This window comes from Cyanistes caeruleus, chromosome 6 (genome assembly GCF_971803275.1).
Source record: "Cyanistes caeruleus chromosome 6, bCyaCae1.hap1.1, whole genome shotgun sequence".
NCBI classification, from domain to species: domain Eukaryota; kingdom Metazoa; phylum Chordata; class Aves; order Passeriformes; family Paridae; genus Cyanistes; species Cyanistes caeruleus.
In genome coordinates this window covers 58,773,791-58,800,401 of record NC_141706.1, presented here as the reverse complement: position 1 = coordinate 58,800,401, position 26,611 = coordinate 58,773,791, and the positions used below count along the sequence as shown (strand labels likewise).

Genomic DNA, 26,611 nt, shown 5'->3' with positions numbered 1-26,611 from the left:
AGGCAGCAGACTAAAACCAAAGCACTGTTTTTCGCTCAGGGCACAATTTTGCCACAGGAGCTATTGGTAGAAGACTCCTCTGAGCGTGTGCCACTGGCCACTGCTAGTAAGCAGCCAACCATGCTCAGTGAATATCTTACAGGGGCAGCAGAACGCTCTTCCAGCCTGTCTATAGTCCAGCAAGACTCCCTAATTGGAACCAGTGTGTGATATTCACCAGAGCAGGCTGGGAGAAATGGCCCTTTGAAGGAGGACAGCTGTGGCAACACAGTAAACAACAGCCAGAGACAGAATAAATGAGTCAGTTTTCTAGCATATTTGAATACTGTTTATTATAAACATTGCAAATTAGCATCTCTAACTGAGAAAAAATAAAATTGGGTGCAAAAATACACCAGTGATATACTGCATATACATATAAATACATTATATAGTTTGCACAGTCATCAGGCATCTTCCTTCTGGACTGACTTTCCAGAGACAGATACAAAAGTTCAAATAGAGGAAAACAGAAGGGAAAGGTCTCCAAATATACAGTGTTGTTTTGGCAAGTGATTAGGCTCCCAAAAAAGCTGGGCTGTAAGAAACAAAACACAGTTTCACAAGAGACCCATTTGTGTTTTCCTATCTACCTCACAGCAAGAGGGGAAGGAGTGAGCAAGAGAATGGTGACACATACAGGGTGCTCAGTAAGTACTGATGGCATTTGAGACCAGTTCCACACCTTATCCAAGGCCCATGTTGTTAATGGGGCCTGGAAAAGTCCTCTCCTTGATAAGGAGGACTTCAGTAATATCCAAAGTGCTTACTAGATGCTGGCTTAGCCCACACAGTCCATTGCAAAAGGCAGCTTGCTCCCAGCCTCTGTTAGCAGAGGTCCCTCTGTGCAGATGCGCTGGATGGGGTCACTGCAGAGGGGCTGGTGGCCAGAGGCCCAGGTGCTCCCACCTCACAGAGGTGAAGGAAGCACACGCTCTCCAGGGCCAGTTCTCCACTGGAAACCCCAAGGACCTGGCAGTGCTGCTGCCCTGGGTCAGAGCAGGCAGCTGCTCCAAGGGGGCTGGCTGAAGCCCTGCCATGACTGAGCTGCAGCTCCTCCTCACCATGAACCTCATGCCTCTCCTGCCAGCCTAACACAGCTGCCCTGCCTGGCTCTGAGGAAGGCAGACAGATTGAAAGCATGCTTACATGGGACTTCTACAACATCTATTAATTTTGGTTTAAGTTTTTGTTTCCCTTCATTTCCTCAGAAGACCAAAAGCTACACAGGTGGCACCTGCTTGGTCTGTGATGTGGCCTTTGTGGCACCCTGAGAGGTAGATGGAGTTCAGAGCACCAGGGCAGTGTCCAGGCAGAGAATGTGGTGGCACCAAGGAGACCTCAGGGGGAATCCATGACTGGTGTGAGGAGCAGCCGCAGCCCTTGCAAGCACTGCATCTCCCATGGGTGCACCCTGCACCCAGCCCCACATGGAGGACGATGATTCCCACAGAGATGCTGAAAACCAGACTGGGGCAAAGCACTTTCCATAGGGAAAGGTGGCAGTGTGAGCTGTGCATTGCTCCAGAGGGCAGTGTCCATCCCCAGCTCACCCCACAGCCCAGCACAGGGTGGTGCCAAGGCATGCCTTGGTCTAGGACACGTTTATGTTGGAGAAGAGCGGGGCCTTGGGCTGTGTGGATGCTGTGCTGTCCGCCAAGTAGCCCAGGATGCTTTTGAGTTCACTGCGTGACAAATTGGCTTTGATGTGCAGGAACGCTTCCAGGTGCCTTTTGCTGTGGAAGAGAAACAGGCAGGTGTTATTTCCTCCCACACACCTCCACATGTCAGGGCCACTGCACCAGGATGTGGCTCCCACCCTGTGACACACACTGATGTCCCCTGTGGGTGCCAGCTCAGCATCTGGCAGTCCTACACAAGACCCTGCACTGTTCTGGGATGTTTGGGGTAGGAAAGGGAATCTCCAAGCTAAAGGAAAAAATCAGGCCAGAATTTAGAATGCATCAATAGGCTTTTATTCTTATTTTCCTTTGCTTTCTGATAGGACTGGGATTGCCACAGCCTGGAAGGCAGCCCCCACCCAGGTTTATAGGCTCAGGCTATGTGAACCTCACCTACATTCATATTTGGCTGCTTTCTGGATCAATTAAAATTTCCTATGAGTGTTAGCAAATCTGTTTCAGCATCTCTTACCGGATGTCTGGGTATGTTTTGGCGAGTGTTGCAACTTCAATTTTAATAGCATCTAAATTCTGAAGTCGTATTATTTCAGCCAGTTTGGGGAGTGCAGAATTCAGCCATGTGGCTTGAGATCCCTGTGAGAAGAGAAAGTAGTTAGCAGGACATCATGGGTATGCAAAATGCCACCCACCCTGACAGCTGGGTCCTGGGGCTGTTTCCTGGCAAGAGGAAAGGACACATCAGTGATTTTAGGTGCCTCATTGTTTTCCGTGATGTTTCTGCCTGAGGCAGCCTTGGAAAAACTGGATTAGTTTTTTGATGGTTTTTAATCTTCTTACACAAGTGGTGTGTGGTTTGCTATAAGACTGGGACTTCCACATCCACCTCAGTAGATTCCCTCTGCTCATTTCCCTTTCCTTGGGTTTCTGCACTGCCTGGTGTGTGTACAAGGGCTGATAGGCCAGGTAAGTCACTGCCATGTGCTGCTCTGCCCCAGCTACAAACACAGGCCTGCCTTTAGTATCTCCAGGTATTCCCAAAATTGGATAGAAGCCCCAGCTGGAGCTTTTTCCTGGCCATTGGAATTTCCAAGGTGCAGCTGCCTGACCTCCTACCCATCCTATGTGAAACTCAGACTTGTTCCTTCTCCAGCCAAATGTGCATGGGGTGGTGGAGGAAAGGTTTTGGCTTAGCTTTTAGCTTTTTTTGCAGGTAAAATTAGAGGCATGGAAGGAGGGAGGTGATCTCAAAGGACAGAGAGGGGCATTCCAGCTGTGTCTGTTATGGAGAAATTCCTTGCATACCACAGACCCCACACTGCCTGCTTTAGCCCCTGGCTGACCTAAAAGCTGCAGCGTGGGGGAAATCAAGGGTGAGAGGAAACCCAGACTCCATGGAAGCTGTACTGAAACTGGAAAATATTATCTAAGTCTTCTGACCCTATTAATATAAACCTTCAAAAGTAAACAGACTATGGGACAAAGGAGGATGAAATCGTGTATCTCTAAGTGGGGAGGAGCAAGCTGCTAATAGGGGAGCCTTTCTGCCTACATGCACTTAGAGACCTCTTTCTGCCTAAGGTCTTGCCTTCCAAGAAGTTAAGCTGAGTTGAAAAAGTTAACAAAAGTTCCCAGAATTATTTTCCTGTTTTTTAGTGTGTCTATGCCCTGTGTTGACATGTTCATGGCAAGCACTCACGTACATTGCTGGTGCAGAAGGTTTCCAGGTCAGCAGCATTCTTGGAGATGTGTTGGGCCAGAGTTTGTTGCTGTGCTGAAGTTTTCAGGCTGACCTTCCTCTTCAGCAGCCTCATGATGTACTCTTTAACCAAATGGACATGGATCTTCTCAATGATAGCCTGGTGGGAAGGAGAGGGGGGAATCATAATCCAACTCTCTTTTGCTTGGGGACAGAATAAACCATGTGTGTGGATGGAGGACAAAGCCACCCTGGGTGCTGTGAGACGTGTCCCACCAACGCCTGCTGCTAATGACACAGCAGGAACAGTCCTGGTTGCCAACCTCCCAAGACTGGTTACACCACAGCCTAGATGCTGAGAATTTCTTTGTGCTCTAATAAGTATGGGAATTTCCAAATACTGTTTCCTTCTGGGAAGAGTTTAATGCGCAGAGAAGATCTCCATGTGCTAGAGGAGTAACAGTATTACAGAGAAACAGGAATTCATGGTGCTCTTCCTGTTCTTCTCTCTAACACATAAAACATCATCATTTGTCTCAGCTACTAAAAAGGCAAAGGCAGAAAATAAAATATTGTCTTATATGATGTTATTTCATATATAGTCCAGCACCAGTGAGGATGTGGTTCTGGCTCAGTTCTCTGGGATTTGTTCCAGTTGTATCTACCTCCTCCAGTCTCTAGGGCAATCAAAGCAGCAATGAGACTAAACCATCCAACTGCATCTGTATTTCAAGACTGCTAGACCAAATTTGTAACTAAAGCCACGTGTTGGGTGGTCTCTAAAGCACTTTCTCTACATCAGGGGTGGTTTGCTCTGCAAACAGTGCAGCAGAGCTGCAGGAGTCTGCTTCTGTCAGAGGAAGGTAAGATTTATGTGCCTAAGCTGGGTAAACTGCATGCTGATGGACCCCCTGCCTGAGAGGCTTCCTGATGCCAAGCCAGCTCACCAGAACTGGCAACTCAAGCCACAGAGGATCAGAGCTGAAAATGCAGCCTCAGCACCCCAGAATCCCTCCAATATTTCTCTCAGACTTACATGGTAAAAAGGGTCCTTTAAGGTCTGGAAGTCTGAAATGTGTTTGCTGGTGGTTTTAATGATCTCATTCATAATTTCACTGCTGGAGTCCCACTTATTCTCTGTAAACTTCTTGTACATAGGCTGAAAAAAAGGAAAATCTGCTAAGTTACCTCAAAGAAATTCTATGCACATGTATATTTGTCATTTCTACATGTAGAGTATCCCATGCAGTGAAAGTGAGGCATGTAGTCCTGTGCAAGGGTGTGTGGTGATGCCTTACAGGGATGAAGCAACAAGGGGCTGTACCCCCTTCTTGGTTCCTCATGGTGAAGATGACCAAGGGCTTGAAAGGTTCATATTGGAGGTGTTTTTATTATTTCTGGGGTTTTTTTAAATTTTCCTACCATCTTGTCTTTTAAATTAAAATTTTAAGATTAAAGAATTACAGAACCATCAGGGAAAAAAAATGAATCCTTAGGAGATGTTTTCAATCATAATTTTTTTCAGCCACAGTAAATAAATACGAACATGAAAAAAACCACACCCCTGTTCTCTCATGCCTTCCAAAAGGCTCTACAGAGAAAGCAGGAGAGATTGTGGCTGAACATTCCTGACTCCTACGCTTCCTTTTCCTCCACCAAAATTGCTTAACACAGAAAAGACTGTGTTATATATATATATGTATAAACAAACAAAAAAAGAAGGAAACCAAAAGCACAAAAATACCCTTCAGGTCACCTTTATGGGGAAGCCAAGAGCTGCGTAATTGCAGTTTATGCCATTAGTGATGGCTTCCTACAGTGTGGAGAGCAAACAGCCGCAGCTGTTGTCTCAGATGCCATCAGCAGATTTTATGTTCACCTGTGCAGTCATGCCTATGTCACTGCACCCATTTTGCCTGCAGACTTGAGGACCAGCTCAAGGAGAGCTTAGTGGGAGTTTTCCGGCAGCAGTGTGGGTTAGGACCGATCCTGTCCCTTCTGAACTTGGCTGATTTGAATCAGAGATTTGAGCCACAGATAGGACGGCAGGGGAACATGCCCTGCCCTGGTATCAGCTGAGGCATGGGGCAGGAGGGTGTGGGGCACAGATATGGTACCTTCAGCTGGGCAAAGAGCTGTTGAAGCAGCACATCAAAGCCACTGTTTTCAATATCGGCGAGAGTGCTGAGGATATCAGCTTTACTGTCGTTCTTTTCTGCCATGTACTTCTGTGTGTATTCTCTGCAAGGAAATGTCAGACAGGTCAGAATAGCCAATCCTCAGAGGAGAGAGAAAGAAATTCTGAGGTCTCCAAACCTTCTGCAGGCAAATGGACCTACCTCTGTTCACTCTGGAGTACCTCCCCTCTATACATTGCCTGCAGGGGAAGGGGCAAAACCTTTTCTTTTGGATCCTTACCTAAAATTCCAGCAGGTGTTAATATTTGCAATCAGTATAGGCTTGTAGTATCTGTGCTTCTTGCTTTTCTCCTTGAAGTCTTCAAAGGCATCCCGGTAGCTGGAGGGGAGATGGGAAGAGGAGAGGTGGCTGAGTGTTTGCCCAGGTGCTGGCCAGCCCTGCTGCCCACAGCCCCTCAGCACCTCACCTCCTCAGGAAGGCTGGCAGCTCCTTCAGCAGCCGACGGGACAGCTCCTCACCCACCGCCTCGCTGATGTCCTCAGCTCGCTTCTGCCCGCTGTAAATACTCTAACAAACAAGGGAGATCAATTTTAAATGACACCTGCTCCAGAAAACAGCTGAAAAAGTAGGCAATTTGACACTTGGTTTTGTTTCTTTTTTTTTTCAAATGTTGCTAGATTGCATTTAAAAAAGCAAGTTAAAAAACCTCAACATATGAGAGGTTTATTTTTTAAAAATAATCTCAACTAATCCTCTGCAGCCAGAGGAGGGAAAGGGGCAGCTCTGCCTGTGGCACTTTCTTTGGGAGGAAGAAACAGACTCCCCACTTCTCAATCAACTGAGCCTGTCTCATCTCTTTCTGCTGCTGGGGATGCAGAAGAAATTCCACAGGGAGAATGAAGGCAGTTTTTCTTCTTGTTTTGCTTATATTTTCTTTTTATTTGCTTATACTGTTTCCATCACATGGTACACCAGGCCCAAGACAGGTCATGGGTCTCTGTATCTCCCACCTCTGCTACCACTCTACACAAGTAGAGTGGCTTTTCCTTTTCTGCAGTGACCATAATAGGTCTCAAATCCTAAGTAGGTAAAGGATGCAATTTTTAATTTTTATTAAAAAAATGTTTAGTTTTAATATAGCTCTGTATTACCTGGATAACAAATATTCCTAGTAGTTCACTCTGAAAATGCCCATTTAGCTTCTCTGGTTCCTTGTCTTCTTTCCATCTTTGGATTTCTTTATCTAAGCATCTGCTCAGCGAATTTTTGACAGTAACCTTTAGGAAAGGAAGAACAATGGCATTTACTGCAACATGGATGCAACAGCTCCTGCCTTATGTAGGTTTCACTCGCCCATCCACCTGTTGTCAGGCTCACCAGATGTTTTCCTCAGCCCTGTCTGGGAAATAAAGGCTCCTTGTTAGGAGATGCTTGACCCATGACTTCCCAGCAACAAGGACAAACCTCTCATGATACCCACCTACACAACAGTGAGTTGAGTATTCTAAGGTAGGAGTGAAGATCCCATCACACCTCCACATCAGGGGGATCAGGAGGGCAGGGAGGGGAGCAGTGAGTAGGAAGGTTCCAGCAGCTACGTGTACCAGAGCCCAAATTCCCCCAACCACGCACTGTGTGTGCGTCACACTCAGAGCTACCTGCTTTTGCAATCCTTTTTCATGAGCTCCTCTGACGCCACACAAGCACTGGAGAGGGAAACAGAGTGCTCCTAGATTTTCTCTGCTCTGACCCCTCTGTGCTGCAGTGAGGCTTTGGAAACGGTCTGAGCAGCGTCTGGTACATATTGCTGATCCCCCAGTGCCCTGTTCATGCGCTTTGCAGACCTCACACCACCTCTCCCATATGCAAACCATCACAGACTGCATCTAAACTTGGAACTCATCTTCTCATTTTCCAGGAATTCCAGCCCCAAATGCCAAAAGCACTAAGCTGTGGGAGTACTGTAAAAGTGGCTTCTTGTTTCCATTAAGGGAAGGATGATTCAAAAAACAGAGCAACTTTTATTTTCTGCAGACCAGGCCATTCTCCATCAAAGAAACAGATTTGTCGAGACCAGATCACCATGCTTTGTGCTCACCCAAGGTCTGGCACCTCTGCAGAGACCAGGATTAATCCAAGATCCTTCAGAGATTCCTGTGAGAGGGATCATAAATCCCTCTGGAGATTTATCAGACAACTGGAAAGTTTCCCATAAAGATCTGTTGTTGGATTTTCCCCCTGTTCCCGTCTACATGATTTACAAGAACAGAGCAGTTCTTTTTTCATGACTCCCAGGGCTAAGCAGAAGTTTGCTCTGCAAGTCTCATCTAGCAGAAAGGTGACCTGTTCCCCAAAAACAAACAAAAGCTTTTGCTTCTCCCTGGAAGGGTGTGTAGGGTGTGTGGCTCACTGGTGAAGAAGTGTGTGTGCAGGACAAGTCACAGCTTCTCTGAGGAGTCATATGGGAGCAGTGAAAGGAGGAAGAGGAGTGACTGAACCTTTCTTACCTCTTCACTGTCAAGGTATTTATTTTCAAGTTCTTTGCTCAGACTTGAAGGCAAAAGGCTTCCAAGCTTAACTTTATCCAACTCCATGGCTAAAGCATAATCTTTTCTCATGTCTCTGGAATGAAAAAAGCCAAACAATTATATTTTCCAAGGGCAGTATAATTCAAGACAGTTGTTGATGCAAATCACTAACATATCAGTGAAAAAACAGATGGAAATGTACATGGTCCTTAGTCCAGGCAGGACTTGGAGAAGCTGAATGAATATGTGCCAGGGGTGAGACCTGTGAGGGTGGGACCACAAGCAACCCTGGGAATAGTCATGGTTTGTCAAACTCCTGAGTATGAGCCACTGTACTCTGGTGGGGATGGGGGACCTGAAGCAAGCAGGGGAGTCTAGCACCTGGACATGACCTCTCTTCATCAATATAGAGAGGTGAACAGATGAAAAGCTGGTGTTTGATGGCTGGGATGTGGTCCCTCAGCAGACACCTGGAGGTGGCCTCTGGGAACACTCTCAAAGCAGCTGCTACCTTGGCCAACACTGTCCCCAGTGCTGGGCTGGGCCCTATTCTTCACAGCTGCTCACTTCCTAACACAGGCTGGTTCAGGCCTGAATAGCCTGACCTAGAGCACAACACTGGCTGTGGAAAACTTCCGGGATAAGCATTGAATCATTTCACTCATCAGTGAAACATGAAAAGGAAAAAGTGGAGCTGAATGACTTTAGAACAGAAGAAACATTGCTGATGTCTTTATTGGCTTCCACCTAAGAAGCGAAGCCCTCAATTCTCCACCCAGCACTATTAGTCACAATAAGCAATATTTTCAGTTTCATAACATACAAGGTTTATGGGGACCCTTGGCCTTGGGTGTCCTCTCACAGGGGTGCACCCCTGGCTCTCATAAAGGCGAGGAAAATGTAGGCTGTGGGTAACAGCTAAGCAACATCCTCCATGCCCCGGATAATTGCATCTCAGGCTGTTCTACATATTTTATCTCCACTGGTACAAAGAGCTGAAATTTCCAAATTTTCCAAGAGTGAACCCAGGTCTGCAACTGGATTAGATATCAAGGCAATGAGCCTGACCAATTTACCACACAAATGAAGCCCTAAACATCTGTGTGTCTGTTGCCCAGAAGCCAGAAACAGCCCTTCATTTACAGAGAAGCAGCCTTGAGTGTGTCCCTTCTGGCTGTTCTGGCCAGGAGTGTAAATCAGCACATCATCAGGAACACAAGAACTTAGCCAGGTGCTGGACTGCACTGCAGTAATACCAATTCATAAATCAAGCAAATGCCTGTGTTTGCAGCCAATGAGCCTGTTTTGATTGCCAGGGGAAAACATACAAAAGCCCACTTACTTTGGATAAAAGTTGTGCACCCATGAGAGAAGAAGATAAATATCCTTGTCTTCCAGATGAGACTCAGCATTTTTTTTTGCCTGGGAGGCAAAATAATTGTGGTAGAGTTCTGCATATATGCTGAACACATTAAACTCAGGAGGATAAAGCTTGTTAATGTACTTGGCAACCACTGTCAAATCTTCTTTCATTGTCTTTCCCATGTGCAGAAGGTTTTGGCCAACTGCAGAGAGGTTCTCAGTTCTAGGAGTACGGCTTGTGTCTTTCATTCGAGCCTCTACGGACTCCTTCACTGTAGCCATCCAAAGCTCTTTCCATTTTCTAGGTCTGAATTGCATATTTTGGTCAGGTGGATTCTCTGACATGTAGCTCTGATCTTCTTTCTCCTGCTCTTTCAGAGCCTCCACTGCCTGCTGCAGCAGGTCTGGGTTTGTTTTTGCAAGCAGCACAGAATCTTTCAAGGTGCTGAAGACTTTGTGCTTCAGAACTTCATAGACAGACTCAATGTCTTTCTGGCTGGTGTTCAGTCCCTCCTCACTTTTGCTAGACAGGCTCCTCTCCAGGACAAACAGGTGTTGAATGGCATCACAAAGCTTTTGCTCTCCAAGGAGATCCATGACTTGTTTGACTGGTGAAAAAAGAACAGCCTCTTTTTAACCAAGAGTGAAGATTTAGATTTCTGTTTTATTAAAAATTATGTCTCTGGAAAATATTTTTTAAAATGCTTATACTTCCAAAATGCTATCTCTTGGGCTCCTACACGATATAGAAAATCTGTTTATTTAAAGTTCAGATTATTTCTGGCTTGCCTCTAACTGGGGCAATGGAAATTTGAATACCCATCACCAGTATGTTGCATATGGGCAGCTATTCATGAGCCACCTATATTTTTTTTCAGAAGTTACCCCTGTGGAGTTAGTTAGTTATTGCTCATCCCCCTTCCCATTAATATGATCTCAAGTCAGAAGCATGGCTTTAGAAATAATGTAGATGGAAAAATGTAACTAAAGATGTGCTAAAGGAAATACCACATGGGTTTTCCAGAAATAGATTTGGAACAACCTGACCTGTGAAATTGTTTGGGAGGACACATTTAGCAAGCAAGACAAATGAACTATCTTATACAAATACAAATGAACTATCTTATTTGAACTACTTGAGACAGGGCAACCTGAGAAATTACTAGTTAAAATGGCAAAGTTATATCCCAAAATAAGATTTGTTAGGTGTGTAATGTTTGCATGGAGGACCTTGGGTGGAGAAAGCTAGCATTATTCATGAAACTCATCTTACTTCATTTGTCCTTAGAGATTGTGGCATAAAAGCTGGGAGTGCCCTTTTGGCATCTGCTGATTGCACAAAATTCAGAGACATTACTGAAACTGAGGGCTTGGTATATTTTACAGGAACAATGGGATAACTTGAATAGTAAATGGGCTGAAATTTAATGGAACAAAACACAATATAGAAATTCAACAGAACAAAAGTTACTTAGCAACAAATCAGATTTTCTGCTGCAAGCTGGGTGTGAATCAACTTGAGATGGAGGAGGAAGAGAGATGCCTGGAGAATTAGTAAATCCTTACTGGGAGGTGATAGTGAACATATCAGTTACGACCCCAGGATGTACTCAGTGAGGAATATCCAGCTGAGATGGGAAAATAGGAATGTATTGTACCACACACTGGTGGTGTCTCATCTGGGATATTTTCTCCAATTCTAGTTGCTTTTAAAAAATTGCTTGGTTAAAAAAAACTAAAAAAAACACCAAAAACATTGGTGATGGGGCAATGCAGCAGTAAGAACAAAGGTACAAAATGCCTGTTTTCAGCAGCAAATTCAAGGCCAAGAAGGAAAACCACCAGTTAGGGAATGCATTTGACACATGGAGGAAGAGATGCCAATTAGACAAGTAAAGGCTTGTCTGGAAATGAAATAATTTGTACTAAAACAATGAGATTTTGAAGGAGATGGAGAAATAGAGCTGAGAGTTACACCTTGGTTTCTTACCCACCCACAGTTCCCTGTGCCCATGAGAGGTAGAAACAAGTTTTGTTTTGGATAGACAACCTGCAAATGGACGGTTCCTCAAGGACTGTGTCCTCAAAGGACAAGGGCTTGTCTCCCTCAGCCCAATTTTCCCCAGGCTTCTTAGAAAAATCACTTCAATCTACCAGTACTGTTTTTTCCCCTAGGGGACAATTGTCTACCTCACACAGCCCCTCCAGAGGTAACTATGCCCCATGAAGTGGTGCAAGGAGGATGGAGGAGCACTTACCACTGGGTGGCTTGGTTTTTTTAACTATTTTAAATGCACTTTTAAGCATTCCCTTTATTCCTTTGTTCCCCTTCTCAGGACTGTCCCCGGCAGAGATGCAACTCTCATTGCTCGTGATGGAAGAGGCACGTGAAGCTCTGCAGGCTGCCCCCAGCACTTCTCTTATCCTCTCCTGGTCTCTGGACCAGATCTCATCTGCAGAAGGTTCAGGACAGGCAGGGACTTGCTCAGCTACTGATGCTGAAGTGTTTTCAAATGGCCTGTTTGCATCAATGCAACCTTCTGATCCACTGCGCATTCCAAAAGGACCACTTTGGAAAAAAGGTAACATTTTCATCATTTTCCTTCTAACCTGTAAATTTCAGAGGGGAAAAAAAAAAAAAAAGATAAGATTATAACGGTTAGGAAGAAAAATACCACAGAGAAAGTGTGGCAAGGCATATGTGTGGGCAACATTGATAATGCTACAAATCTGGTATGAGCAACACCATCCCAGGTAATGCAGAGAACAGAGCAAGCTCTCTGGTCTAACTTAGAGAAAATCAAAGAACCATTTTGAGGGTGATTCAGATGTCCTGATTTGAGACCTTGAGTTTGTCAGGCTCTCCCATGGGATGCTGTGCATCTATGGACATGAGTATGGACGAGCACATGAATGACATGGATGGGATAAGTGTCCTGGCCTTCAAAGCAACCACAAAACTCTCATACTCTGATATGGCATCTGGATCAATTCCCACATTACTCAGAGCCTTTTTTCCTGATCTGTGCTCAGGGTAAGTGGGAACAAGAGGATCAGGGTAGTTTAGCCTTGTTTAAACAGACATGATCCTGCCAGAGTCCTGCCTTACCACCAACACTCCTACACTACAAATAATTAACAGAAACTTTTTATTGTTACAACTGCTTTTCAGAAACCATATTTAGAATTATTTTCCTCTATAATTCAATATATTGCAACATATTTATTTGCATAACTATAACCATATTTATAATGATTATAATTATTCAATTACTGTAAATAAATAAAGTGACTCATAGTTTCCAATCCTTATTCTAATAACACTTTATTTAAAGTGACTTTCTATGAGACTGAAGCACATCTGTATGAAGAACTGTCAGGGAAGTTTTGGTTTACTTGTACTGAGTAACAGCAGAAGAATTAGACTTTAAATAAAGGAAGAGTTTGTCTTAGTTATAAGGCCACAATGTGGCCTTCAAATCTTCAAATACCCTTGTTAAATTTATAATGTTGATATGTGTCATGCTGATACAAAACATGATACTTATTCCTGGGAAAACTGGTTGGAAGACTGTGGCTTTTCATTCTAATTGTGTTTCCTCCTGCTGTCTCCTGGCAGCTTGGAGCGCTTTGAAGCATCAAGTTAGCGACAGCAGCTGAGTGGTACGGAGAGCTGTGAGAGCCTGGCCTTGCTGAGAGCCTTCCTTCTCCCTGCTCTGGATGACAGGCTGTGCTCAGGATTAGTAATGCTACTACTTTCTAAACACAACAAATAAGAAAACTCATTTGGGAAGGAGTTATGCTTGCCTGAGCAAGAAAAGGGGGCCTGAGCACCAGAGCTCAGCTGTCAGGAGTTACAGAATAGTCTGAGCCGGAAAGGACCCACAAGGATCACCAATTCCAACTCTGAAGTGAATTGCCCATACAGGGAATGAACCCACAACCAAAGCATTATTAGCACCATACTCTTAACTAACTGGGCTAATCCCAGGCTAGCCAGCAGCTGTGCCATGGCCAAATCTGTGCACCTACTTCTCCCTAGCACATGTACTGAGGATGGGAGGGGGAAGGAAACTCCCTGCAGTTCACTCGCTATGCTAGTAAGGATGCCCCACTGGAATCCTGAAAGCAGAGGAAAATAGCTCCTTTTTTCACATTTACACTACAAAAATACCCAGAAAAACAACCAACCAATCAAAGAAAATGGCAACAGGCATGCTCTGGTAGTGATTTGGACTTTCTTAATTTTTGTAGGGCTCTTTTCGTAACCTGCATTTCCCAATACAACATTGTGTTTAGATTAATTCTGTCAAATCCCTTCCTTCCTGTTTGTTCAAGCACAGACTTGAACTCAGCTGAGTCCTTTCTCTCTCTCTCCTATTATTTCAAACAAAGCATTATTGGTTTTTATTTTTTTGTTTGCATGTTTTCTAACAAAAAAACTTTTCTACTTTTTCCTTTACAAAAGGCTAACATCTTTCATTTTGATGAATGCTGATCACAAAGGTGGACTTCAAACAGTTTTGGTTCTTCTTCAATGCCAAGATGAATACAATGTATCTTTGAAAAGCATTGAAGTGACACGACACATACAAGAGTCCATACAGGAATGATTAAGCTGGTTAAAAGCTGAGTTTTTAACATCTGTTAGAACTTTGTCCTAGTAATGCTCAAAAAAAGCCAGCCTCAAGTGCCTAGGTAAGACTGTCAATGCAAAAGCTGTCATGCTCACTCACATTTGGCCAGCTTGAACTCTTGCCCAGTGATTATCATGCGCCACTGCTGGGTGGCCTGTGTATCTGCAGCAAGAAATACCAGTAAACCCCAGCTCCCACTTCTACCTTGGAATGCAGCCCCAGTCTTAATGTCAGGAGGTACCAAACGTTCTCTGTCCATCTCCTCTTTATTGTTAGATAGCCGAGCTCTTACCTCTTACTGTAAGAAATGCTTTTCAGAAACTTAAAGAAAAAAATGCCAACACTTTCTACAAGAAATAGCTAAAAGGAGGTGGTCCTGGTTACATCTGGGGGGCACAGGCAGGAGATGCTGTGCTAGCACTGCACCTCCTGCCTCTATGAGCATGTGCTCCTGCCCAATGCAGCAGACAGGACATGTCAGGAGGTTGGCTCTAACTTGGATGGCCACAGGCTGCTCCTCTGTGCCTGTGCTCTTCTCACAAATCACAGCTTGCTAAAACTCCAGCAGGCTCCTAACTTTTTTAGAAGGAGTAATGCTAAATAATTTCCCAGCCACAGAACTCAAATTCAAGTCTTGGGAAATGTAATGATTTGAGGTCAAGAGTTGACATTGTTCCCAACTCAGTATTACTACTAATTTGCTGTTATCATCGTCATCCTCATTATTGTTATGTGGCAACGTGCCAGGGGAGCTTTTAGCTCCAATTATTTCTGACATAGCATATTCACCTTCTGGTTTTGAACCAGAAGAGCAGCACAGCTCACAGAGCATCCTCTGCCACCCTGTCCAGACATCCTGGGTCCGTGGTGCTGTGACTGCTGGTGTAGCTGTAGTGCGACACAGCGAGCTCTCTGCTGATCACAGCACCTACCTCAGAGCTGGAGCTTTCCTGGGAAAGGAAAACTCTTGGAGCAGAGCCAAGGCACAGAAGGACCCAGCTCAGACTCTGGGCACTGTGGCTTCCCCTTTTCTCCTTTTCCTCCTCAAAGTAAACAGCTTTCATACAGAATGATTTCATTGGTGAGGGGCAGCTCATGGTGTGCCAGAGAGCACGCATTGGAAGAGATTTGTTAATTATCCCTATTCTGAATTTTTTTGCTGAACTTTTTCTTGACTTCTTTTTCCTGAGCTGCTGCCAGTATTAACAAGCCTTTGTTTGGATTTTTGATCCTCTCCAGCCTGCTGACATCCTAGGTCATGAGGATTTATATCCCATTTTAGTGGATATCCTCCACTGTCCCACAGCCTCTCAGAAATCCAGAGTAATCTAGCCAAGTTCATTCTCTGCATTTGCATCGGCCATGTCTCTCCCCATCCATTCCCTGTGGAGAAGTAGTTACCCCTGCCCACACAAGAAAATTGCACTGGACCAAGCCATCTTTGAAGCAGTAGAGTGGAGCAGACAGTTTGAGTTTAGTGTACTTCAGACCATGTGCAGATGCTGAAACAAACTGCTAATTCATCATAGCAGAGTTCACAGAGATGCCAGACCCAACCTCTGCAATCTGGGAGCCCTCCTAGGAGGTGAGGGGTTTTTTCCTACCATTTTTGTTATCTGGGTTAAGTACTGAGCACAGACACCACTAATCTGGGGGCTCCCACTTGGCTCTGCCTGGCAAGAGGCAGAGAAAGAGAAAATTATATCTATACACTGTTATTGGGAAAAAGCAGAGAAAATGCACATAGTACCCTCATTTTTCCTTCTTGATTCAAATCTGAGCAGCATGATTTTAAACTGTTGCTGCTGAAAGAGCAACCAGCTGCTGCTGTCTAGAGTTTTGTTTTCATAATACAGTTCCAAAGCCAAATCCTTCTTTAAGGCCTGGAGTTTGCAAAGTTCACTGCTAGAGCTAACAGTGATTGAGAAGATAAACAAGTTCCCTGGTGAGCTTTTCTCATCACTTTCAAATTCTTTGGCTTTCCAGGCATCTTTTTTTAGGGAGGGTGAATGAAGCAAACCCACACCTGAGCTCTCTGCTCCGTTGTCATTTGCTTTATCAGAGCTGGAAAGCCTCAAAGTCCCTTGGTGGGTCAGGCAGCTGATACTTTGGAGAATGAGTGTTTCTTCAGGTTTTCTGCTCTGAACTTGGGTGTCAAAGAGAGGCACCATGGCTTCTAGATCAGCCATATGCTCCAGTCACAGAAAGTCTTTTCCTCACTTTGCAGCAGCCTCAAAAAGAAATTCTACTTTGAACACACCGAGGATCATAACCCTGGGGCTGGATTTTTCAATTTGTGCTGAGGAGCTGATGAAGTGGCTATGGGGCTGCTGCACAAAGATAGAGGGGAATTTCTACAGGCTTTTCAGTGCTCCGGGAAAAGGCAAGTCCTAGGAACTGTGGGACATCCCTGACTAGGAAAAAGCAGCCACAAAGGAGCAAGCACAGCAATGCAGAAATGTGCCAGCTTGGCACAGTAACCCCAGCAGGGTGCAAGTCACAGGGGCTGCCCGGGGCCATCCAGGGTCTGGGCTCTGAAATGATGTTTCTTCAGTGCAGCCAAACAGAGTGAATCACAATGGAATTACTTTCCTGTGGTTCTGGGGAAAACCACTTCCTTTAAAAAGAGGCAAAGAGGAGAGGGCAGAAGTGGCACGCTGGATCTGGAACCCAGTGCCACATCTGGGTTTAGGATGCTTTGGTGCCCAATACCTACAGCAGGATTTTGAGAAAGGTGTTGGAAGGCAGAGGGGTAAGAAGGAGGGGAATGGTTTGCAGTAGTCACTGCTTAAGCCTGTGCCCTGAAATTTAGGGGAAAAGCGGCAGAAATCAGACCCAGATGTCACAATGGAATTATCAGGCACATACCCTTGTGGTACCCAGCCCTTGGGGTATGCCTGGAGCTGCTGTCCTTCTGCCAGCGGTCCGACTTATTGCCCATGCTGATAATTACAATGAAATTATTAACTGAAACCTGTCCCCGAGTCCGACAACCCAGCGTCCAGCATCTGCCACTCTCTCCCCGCTCTCGGCCCCAGCAGAGAGCCCCGAGCTCCCCAGCGAGTGATCCCGGAGCGGGCCGGGGCTCGGGAGAAGCGGGAGGCGCCGGCCCGAGGGGAAGGGGAAAGAGCCGAGCTCCGGGCGGGCGGCACTGGGCACGGAGCTCGGAATCACTTACCCTGCGGCGGCTCCCGGGCTGCGGGGCTGGACGAGGGACAGCGACCCCGGCACCGGCACCGTCAGACGGGCCCCGGCCCGGGCGGGGGCGGCCCGGCTATAAGGGGAGGAGGGCGGGGGCGGGACCCGCCCCCGCCCGCTGGGAAACTCCAGTCGCACCTCCCCGCCAGCCAAGAGAACCGAGAAATCCCCTCGGCTGGCGGCCGAGTGCCTGGTCCCGAGGGTCGGTCCCTGCAGAGGAGCTGAGCCCCGGCGCCCTGTGGCGACAGACCCGTGAATGCGGCACCCTGGGCTCGCTGCCCGAGGGCTTGGCTGGGTGGTGGCTTGGGCACGAGCCGCCTGGGATAGAGCCGGTGCCCCCAAAAATGCCATGTTCTGCACCTGTGGTGGTCATCTCTGGGTGTGCAAACAGCCTGGGGTGTGAGGAAAGGGACCTGGGGCTCTTGGTCAATGGCAAGTTGAACATGAGCCAGCCATGCCCTGGCAGCCTGGGATAATCCTGTCCTGGGGGCATCAGGCCCAGCATCACCAGCCGGGCAAGGGAGGGGATTGTCCTGCTCTGCTCTGAGCTGGAGCAGCCTCACCTCCAGTTCTGTGGGCAGCCTTGGGCACCACAATGTAAGGAAGACATAAAGCTATTAGACAGCGTCCAAAGTAGAGCAACAAAGATGACGAAGTGTCTGGAGGGGAAGCCATACGAGGAGCAATTGAGGTCGCTTGACTCGTTCAGCCTGGAGAAATCAAGACTTAGGGAGCCCTCATCACAGCCTACAGCCCCTTCACAAAGGGGAAGAGATGAGGCAGGCACTGGTCTTTTCCCAGTGGTGACCAGTGACAGGACTTAAGCTGTGTCAGGGGAGGTTTAGGTTGGATAGCAGGAAAAGGTTCTTTGCCCAGAGGGTGGCTGGGCACTGGAACAGGCTCCTCAGGGCAGTGGTCATGGCATCAAGCCTGACAGAGTTCAAGAAGTATTTGGACAATGCTCTCAGAGGCATGGTGTGACTTTTGAGGTTCTCCAGCGCAGAAATGGGTGTTGGACTTCCTAATCCCTGTAGGTCCTTTCCAGTTCAGGATATTCCATGATGTTTTAAAGTTTTGCTTTCTGAGCACGGCACTGTCACTGTCAGACACAAAGTGATTCACATGGACGCAGCTCAAAGTGTGGTAAAAAAGAAGATAAATTTATTTGTTCTTTCAGTATTTATAGGTTTTCAACAATGACCAGGGATTGGATAGTCAGGTCACCACCTTCCCAACCACACTGGCAGTGAGAGGCGTCCATCAAAAGGTGTATCTTTAATGGAATGTATAAACACCTACGTTTATAGCTACTTTCCTGGGAAAATGGCTAGAAATTATGAAAACAATATCGAAAGGCCTGATTCTCAGGGCAACAGGGCACTGCCACCAGCAGGCTGTTGGGGGTGAGGTGCATGCCTGAAAGCCCAGCTCTCTATCTGGGTCCTGCATCGTGCCTTCCCCAGAGCAGGGCTCATGGCACTCCCAGGGGACATGAATACCCTCCAACACCTTCAGAGTGGGGATGGACTTCCTGCCTAGAGACTGGAAGAGACAGGCTTCCTTCCTTACCCCAGAGCCTCTGAAACTCTGTTCTTTTTGTGGGTGGAAGACCTTCTTGAGCCTTTCAGTACTTGAAGAAGTACTATAAGAAAGTACTATAAGAAAGATGGAGACAAAGGTTTTAGCAGGGCCTGCTGCGATAGGGCAAGGGGTAATGGTTTGGGACTGAAGAGAGGTCAATTTAGATTATAGAGAAGGGAGACATGACTTATGATGAGGGTGGTAAAACCCTGGAACAGGTTGCCCAGAGAGGTGAGTTTCTCCCTCCCTGGATAGGTCAGGTTGGACAGGACTCTGAGCAATCTTATGTAGCTGAAGATGTCCCTGCTCACTGCAGGGAGGTTGGACCAGATGACCTTTAAAACTCTCTTCTAACCCAAACTATGCCATGATTATATGACTTGTTTTCCTTAATTCTGTTCCTGATTTCTAGCCACTGGCATCTCTGGCCATGGAGTGTTGTGAGCCTGTTATCTGGAGAAGCATGCTGCCACAGCAGGGGCTGGCTCAGGGGCTGGCTCAGGGCAGGCAGGGGATGCCTGGGTGACAGCAGTGGCTATGGGGGGCCTTTGCAGAGGGGCTGTGAGGGCTATGAGGGCTGTGCTGTCCCTTGCTTAGATAGCTTCAATGGGAAGCATCTTCTGTACACATCTGGATGAGATCTGGGTTGAAGCAGTTGCCCTGCAGGCAGAAAATCAAAATATTGTGGTCCTGCAGAGCCTACCTCTTCACCCTTCCCTGCAGGGAAGCTGCTGTGGGGCAGGGAGTGGAGCAGGTAGAAAATCCAAAAGCCTCGTTACTGGACTTGGGAGAATTTCTGTTTTACATCCAATAGCTTTGGTCTAATGCAAAATGTAAAAAAATGGTCTAGGAATTTAAAGCTGAGTGTGAATGATGTGCTCCTGATGCCCACACTCAGCACCTGTGTGGCTGCACAACTTTTGGAGGGGCTATTCAGGTCCTGTGTGGGGACATCCCCCATGGTCTGGGACCATGGTTTGTGCTGGAACAAGGTGCCCAGTTGAGCTGGCACAGTGCTGGAGAACAGATGCCTCTCCTGGTCTGTGCTTTTTGGCAGGCAACCTAACTGCTGGCATTGCCACTTTCCTCCCTGGCACTCTTTTTCTGAAAAATCCATAGTAGCAGGGAAAAACGTCACCCTCAGCAATGTCTGCCAAGACAGGAAGCAGAAGCAGAGGGGCCGCCCTGATGGGCAAACCCATGGTCTCCGGTCTCTTGAAAACATTGATTCATGTCACGCCAGCCTTTGGCTGTGCTGCCTGGAGGGTTCCCCTCTGGGATTGCCCCAGGGTTGGGTCCCCTTGCTCCTTGACAACCAGTGACCAAAAATAACCATGATCATGGGATGAAAACTCTGGGTGCCACATGAGCCTGAAAATTTGTAGCAGTGCAAGATTTTGCCCTGGAGTGCTGAAACTTCCCCTGTATTTCATCACCTCCTCCAATGCCAGTATGAAAGGGAGAGGAGGCAAAGTTTGAAATCTGCTGTTAGAGCTGGTTTGGGGCAGCTGAAGGTGAGCTTGATGCTGCATGCAATGACCTTTTCATGCAGGAGGTGAAGGGATATGGCTCCTGGGAGGAACCAGGGTGCCTGGTGTGATTCAAGGCTTACACACAGACACAGACACACACACACACAGACACACATGCAGCTCTGGGCATGGCTGGAAAGGCAGTGTTTATGACTGTCTGAAAGCAGAGGATGCTGTTCTGGATGCAGGGGGAACCTGGGGCTGGTTCCTCACATCTTCAATTATGTGATTCCTGAAGGATACAGGGGTGTCTATGAGAGATGTTCTGGGAATCTACATTGGGAACTGGCTCAGTGATGGGTCTCAGACCTACTGAAGCCTCTTTTTAAATATTCAGAGGGTCTTTGCACTTGGCTCAGACAAATGTCTCATCCCCAGATTAGCACTGTGGGCCCTGCCTGTAGGAGAATCTTGCAGTTTGGGATGGTAAAAATGAAGATACTATCAACAAGAAGCATTTATAAGGAGATTACTTTTGAAGTGCAGTTTTAATTTCTTCTTTCAGGGTGCTGAAAAGCTGTTATCCTCATTACCAGCTAAAGGTGTGTCAAGAAGCAGATTGTCATGAGGGTAAATATGTTCTTCCTGGAGTCCATTAATTCAATATGCTTATTCATTTAATGGTATTTGAGATTTTTGTTCAAAGTTGTTCTCATTACCTTTATTTCCAGACAGGGAAGATAGTAATTTTCTTGTGAGTTTTTCTATGAGTTGATCTCATTTGCACTAAGCAATTCCAGCTGTGCATGTTTCAGAACAGAAAAGCAGCAGGTTTGGGTGCAGGTGGCAGGAAGCAGCTTTCTGAGTAAGCAGGCAGTCCTTGCTCCCTTCTACTGGGAATATGTGGCTATCTCCTGGAGCTGGTGGGGCAAACAAAGCCCAAGCAGAGGTGCCTGAGTTGGTGCTTGGGAGAGTCAGAAAATACTCTCATTGTGGGGTTGGACTGGAAAATCAGGGTCAGGTAGTATCCAGCAGCTTTTCCATGTGGGACAGGGTGTGCAGCAGCTTGGGGAGGGGAATAGGGAAGGATGTCTCTAGGGTGGCTGACCTCCCCCCTGTGCTGGGGGAGGCATGTGGTGTGACCTGAGCTGCTTGTCACTGATTGCTTTTCATCCTCCTGTGCTAGGAAATAGCTCTTTTATTTCTGTTCACTGTGGGATAATTTTGTAGAATTTGGGTCATGGGCAAAAAGGGGTAGCAGAAGAGGATTTACATTAAAATGTGATGTAAAAGACCAAGAAATCACACCTGCCACATTTCTCTGACCCTTTCCAAAATTTTATAGAGTTTGAGGTCAGCAAAATAATGGAAGTTTGGGTTCTGCTTTGCAGGCCAGAGCAATATCAGCTAGGTCATGAGGGGGCCCAGTTCTTCTCATTGAGTGCAGGGACGTGGCAGGTCAGTAAGCTGTGGAGGAACTTGCTGGCTCCAAAGGCACTGTCACTGCTCAGCAGCTGGGGCAGAGCAGCCAGTAAGTGGTTGGATGTCTAGAGGAGGTGGATCCAGCTTTCAAGATTATTGGCATTTTAACTCTGATCACTTGAGTCAGCTTGCAACAACATAATTTCCAACTGATTGAGGTGTCTTCCTCTCTGCTATTTATGTTGGCCATATCTGGACTAAGTTAGCCACAGAGAGCTTTCCTGATTTGGGTTTCTTTTGGCATTAGAGATACTACTTGCTTGAGTAATGAGCCTGGAGTTCAAACCTAATGAGAATGTCCTAAATCTTCATCAAACGAAGGGCTTGTATTCAAGCATGGTCTGCATCCCTATCCTGGTATTTCTTCTTGAGGAGTGGTTGTAGCTGAGGCTGCTGACACCTTTACTGTGATATTCTGGTGGAGGAGGCATCTGTCCCTGGGGCTGCCCTGGCACCCTCCCCTGGCATTTGAGCAAGGGAGGTGTGCATTTCTGTGGTTTTTCTGACATGGAGAGGGAGGAGGGATTCATGTCAGCGATTTCTGGCTGGGGGCAGCTGTCCCTGACATGATCTCAGTGAGCAGGAGACATCATGTGCTGGAAGGGAAGTCTCCTTGACCTGGCAGCCAGCTGTTCCCAGTTTGATAACCCTGGACCTTCAGCCAGGCATCTTCATAGCCTGGGAAAAGCCACCCTCCCCCATGGATTGGAGGGAGTAATATTGTCCCTGTGTTTGATGGTGCTTGCAGTCTGATGGGCATCCTCAACATCTGGCATGTGATGACTTGGGGAGAAACAAGAGGTGCTGAGGGAAGGGTGTAGCTTTTTGCTTTTCACCTGAAGGAAAGCAGAAGTGTTCTTCCTCTGTGGAAGTTGAGTCATCTAAGCACAGTTCACCCTGGAGGAGCAGGAGCTCACACTTCCTGCTATTCCACTCCTGTTGGGAAATGGAGGGCATGTTGTGGGGTCACAGCACTGGGATTTGGGTTCAGAGCAGATCTGGAAGAACTCTTGACTGGGGCCATTGTGGGGGATTAACAACTGCCTGTAGTACAGATGTTCTGAAAATCACAAGTGCTCTTTTTGTGATAGTTCAGGGATCCTCTGACAGAAAAGCTGCATTACTTTTAGCATCCCATTTTGAAGGTACTCCAGCATCCCATAGTCCTTTCTTAATACCAGTTTACTCTTGTTTCTTTCTATAACACTGCTTCCCTGTTTACAGCTTCCTAATGACTTTGAGGTTCAGCATGATGACACAAGGGGCAGCTCTCTGTGAAGCCAGAGAAATTTGTATGTGTGCTTCCAAGATACAAGCTGCTTTTCTTACAGTGCCCCTGCATTAAATAGGGGTCTCTAAGTTTGGGACACTTTTTACTTGTATGCCCTCAAAGGCCAGCATAGCCATGGGCTGAGGGGAGGCAAATGGGAACTGTCTCATCAGTTAATCTACAAGAAATGGTGCAAGGAGCCACATCCTGAGCAGCAGCAGCAGCAGCACACACTTGTGCTCTCTGCAATGTGGCTCAGTGCTCCAGATGTGATAGCACAGCTGTGCTGCACAGCACAGGGCTGGGTGTCCTGACAGACCTGCTCTGTCAGCTGAGCCCAGGAACTGCCAAAAACAACCTGTGGCATCCTTGTCAGCAGCTCCCATGGTGTGGGAGGAATGTGCTCATCCATATTTAATAGCTGGGGCTGGGCCATGCCTGTCCTCACCAGTGCTCAGCTGGTGGATCCTCTCCCATCACCCATGGCTGTATCCGGGCTGGCACAGGGGTTGTGTGCAAGAGATGAGAGACCTAACTTTAGACCAGGGAATGCAACATTGGAAAGGTCACTGGATGGGACCAAATCCCATCTGGCTGTCATGATGGCAGCAGCGTGTTTAGGCCTGGTGGAACTACTCATGACCTCTTTTCACTGCAGTTGTTTTACCCTAACCCAGGTACCTCTCTGCCCCACCACTCTCTCCCTTGGGGACTCTCTTTTTGCCCAGCAGGAAAGGCTGCCCATAAACTCCCCATCACAGGGCAGTGGAAAGTACTGGGGGAAAGCACCCAGGAAACTGCAAAAGCAATACTTCTGTTTGAAGTCTTGAAAGTGAAACACCAAGAAGTTATTCTGTTTTGAACTTCCCTGTGGGTCTGCAAGGTTTTCCTGTTCCTGGCCTCTCTGCTGTGGCATTATGCTCATGTGCCCAGGCAAAGTTGGGCTTGATGAGTAGCACAGAGGGAAATTTCCAGGGGAAATCCAAGTAGCCATGAGCCTGTGTTTCAAGCCCTCTGACTCAGTAAGGAGCTCACTGCTTTATATTTCACTGCTGAAATCAACAGGGTTATTGCTGCCAAATTTACTGGCAGTAGAGAACAGCCCTTGTAAATAGGGACATATTTCTGAATGAGATTTACAATTCTCCTGCTGACTGAAATTCTCATTGATCATGCAATGAAATACTCCTTTTCATCTGAAGAATCTTGTTGGATCTTCAGGGCCATAACCTTTTCTTTTGCCTTCCCTGCCTTGGCACAACCTGAACCATAGGGCTGGGTAAGGTGCTTTTCTCCTAGGATTTTTCCCAATAACACAGTGGCCAGACATGAATCCTTCCTAAATCACTTCCTGCATGGATGGGGTTGTCATAATTATTTTGAACATCACCTTCAGAGTATAGAGAAAAATATCTCAAGTAAATAAATATGAGTGCTGGATATTAAATTCAATGCTGCAATGTAAACCAAATAATTTGGATGAAGCATGTAAAGATAAGTATATATATATATATATACATACATATATATATATATATTAACTGGGGAAAATAATATTCCTTTGAGGGTTCTGTTTGGTCCACCCCATGCAAACATTTTCCCAGAAATACAGCTGGAACAGCAACACTGCAATTCATTTTTCTTGCTGTGACTAAAACAATGGCATCTAAATCCACACACCAAGACTGAAGGTTGACCGATTGTGGAGACATAGCAGTTCTTGTTTGCAATGGATTGTGAATAGTTTTGGGAAATGGAACAATATTGCTGTGAGTTGTAATGCCTAGCTGCAGGCAGTCTTTTAACTCAAGATTTTCTTCTGCTTTGGATGTTTAAGAGAACACAGTTAGATACCCATTCAATTATTCCTGCCCTGTTGCAAGGCAAAGAAATCCTCTTTTCTAAAAAAATTAATTCACTTAGGAGAATGAGACAACCTTGAGCTGTCTCAGTATTTAATCACTTGAAAGAGGCATTTTGGTGGAAATAAGGAATCCCAGACCCAAGGGTCAGGGCCAAAAGCGGAGGAAATGATGTGTTCAGGTTCAGCCTTCTCCCCACAGGCAGTGCTGAAATGTCTCACGTGGAATTCCTTGCGGTGTTTCCAAATAACAGCTCCTTCTTAAGCTTACTGGGAGAACATCTTGCCACAGGCAGATCCAGCCTGGCCTTTGGGCTGTTGTTTCTCTCCACATCTGCTCTCAGACAGCGCTCCCATCATCCCGGGGAATGGTCTTTGTTTCAGAGGGTGACTAACAGCTGCTGAGCAAGGCACAGGGTGGATTCAGCCTTGAGATCAGAGGGAAAGAGCCACCGTGGGCTTTGGCTGGTGCTTTGGAGGCTCAAGGCCCCTTTGTTTAAAGAGCTCTCAAGATGAAAGCATGTGCCCTTCGTTCCTGCACTCTAGCTGGGGCTGTGAGGGGAAGATGACGGTCCACAAGTGTGTGACGTGCTTTTGGAGACAAAAGCCACCAGGTTTTTGGCCTTGTGCCTCCTCATGAATCCCTGATGATTAATTCCATGATTGCCTCTTATGCACTCAATGAGCTTCTATTCATAGCACAGTTCTTTCAGGAAATATTTTTCCCCAAAGTTTTGGAAAGAAGTATTGAAAAGTTGTGAGCTGCCTCGCTCAGGAAATGATCCCCAGCACTTTGTGCCTTGCTCAAAGTGTCAGACACTGTGATTAGTTTAATTTTCCCTTCATTCCAGTTCTGGGATTACCCATGATGTGCTTCACCAGGAAGTGCTGCTGGAGATGAGCCACCTGGTCTAGTGGAAGGTATCCCTGTTCATGGCAGCTGGGTTGGAATGAGCTGATCTTTGGCATCACTTCCAATTTTAACCATTCTGTGATTCTGTAAAATCCCTGCTGGTAGGGATGACACTGTTCTCAGCAGTCCAGACCTGCCAGCAGTAGTGATGGTTTTGCTGCTAATTTGGATCTACTTCGGTAGAAGCTTTTCTGTGCCTGACCCTCACAGAAAATGGAGAGGAGCACATTCCTTCCCTTTTGCAGCCATTTTTTAACCAGCTGAAAGACAATTATCACATCTGTGTTCTGTGCCTCCCCTGGAAGTACCTCCTTAGTCCATAGACAGAAAAAAGTTGAAGGTCACTGCTCTGCACCAACCAATATTAAGCAAATCATTCTTTCTCTGTGAATGCAGTTAGTGAAATCATTCCTGTTTTCTGGGCTGTCTTCTGGTTCTTAGCCTCTCTTTCCCAGCTGCAGTTTGCCATTCCCTTCCCAGGGGCTGAGTGCAGCCCCCTTTCTGCCTTCTGGCTTGGTTTGCTTTTTCTGCACTTGTGTAGCACTGTTCACACAAAAGCAGTTCTGTCACACTTGATGCCAGTTTCCCCACAGTCCTGGGAACTGAGGAATAATCCTGAATCCCCTAATGAACCCATGGCATGTCTTCAGTCCCATACTCATTATGGAGCTCAGGCTATGGGCCTGCTCTGCTGCTGGGCACAATTTCATGCCTGGCCAAACATAAACTATGCCAGGTCAAATGTCTTGGGGTTTAAGTGCTCACCTTTAATCTGCCATTCACTCTTTCT

The 26,611-nt window shown here is 46.5% G+C and overlaps 1 protein-coding gene across 2 annotated transcripts; it reads right to left on the bottom strand.

Moving 5' to 3' along the window:
• Nucleotides 1-305: 305 nt before the first annotated feature.
• On the bottom strand, nt 306-17,850 carry TNFAIP2 (TNF alpha induced protein 2). Of its 2 annotated transcripts, XM_086894033.1 has the most exons (13): nt 17,223-17,381; nt 16,913-16,986; nt 11,666-12,017; nt 9,388-10,015; nt 8,025-8,139; nt 6,669-6,794; nt 5,984-6,084; nt 5,797-5,895; nt 5,496-5,619; nt 4,415-4,537; nt 3,383-3,538; nt 2,194-2,315; nt 306-1,775 (listed from the first exon to the last, which is right to left on the bottom strand). In XM_086894033.1, exons 3-13 carry the CDS (start codon nt 12,003-12,005, stop codon nt 1,634-1,636), a joined length of 2,076 nt encoding a protein of 691 aa, XP_086750159.1. In that variant the 5' UTR covers nt 12,006-12,017; nt 16,913-16,986; nt 17,223-17,381; the 3' UTR covers nt 306-1,633. The 2 variants fall into 2 exon arrangements, with proteins under 2 accessions (XP_086750159.1, XP_023783267.2); XM_023927499.2 differs by lacking the exon at nt 16,913-16,986 and having other exon boundaries at nt 17,223-17,850.
• Between the last annotated feature and the right edge of the window lie 8,761 nt (nt 17,851-26,611).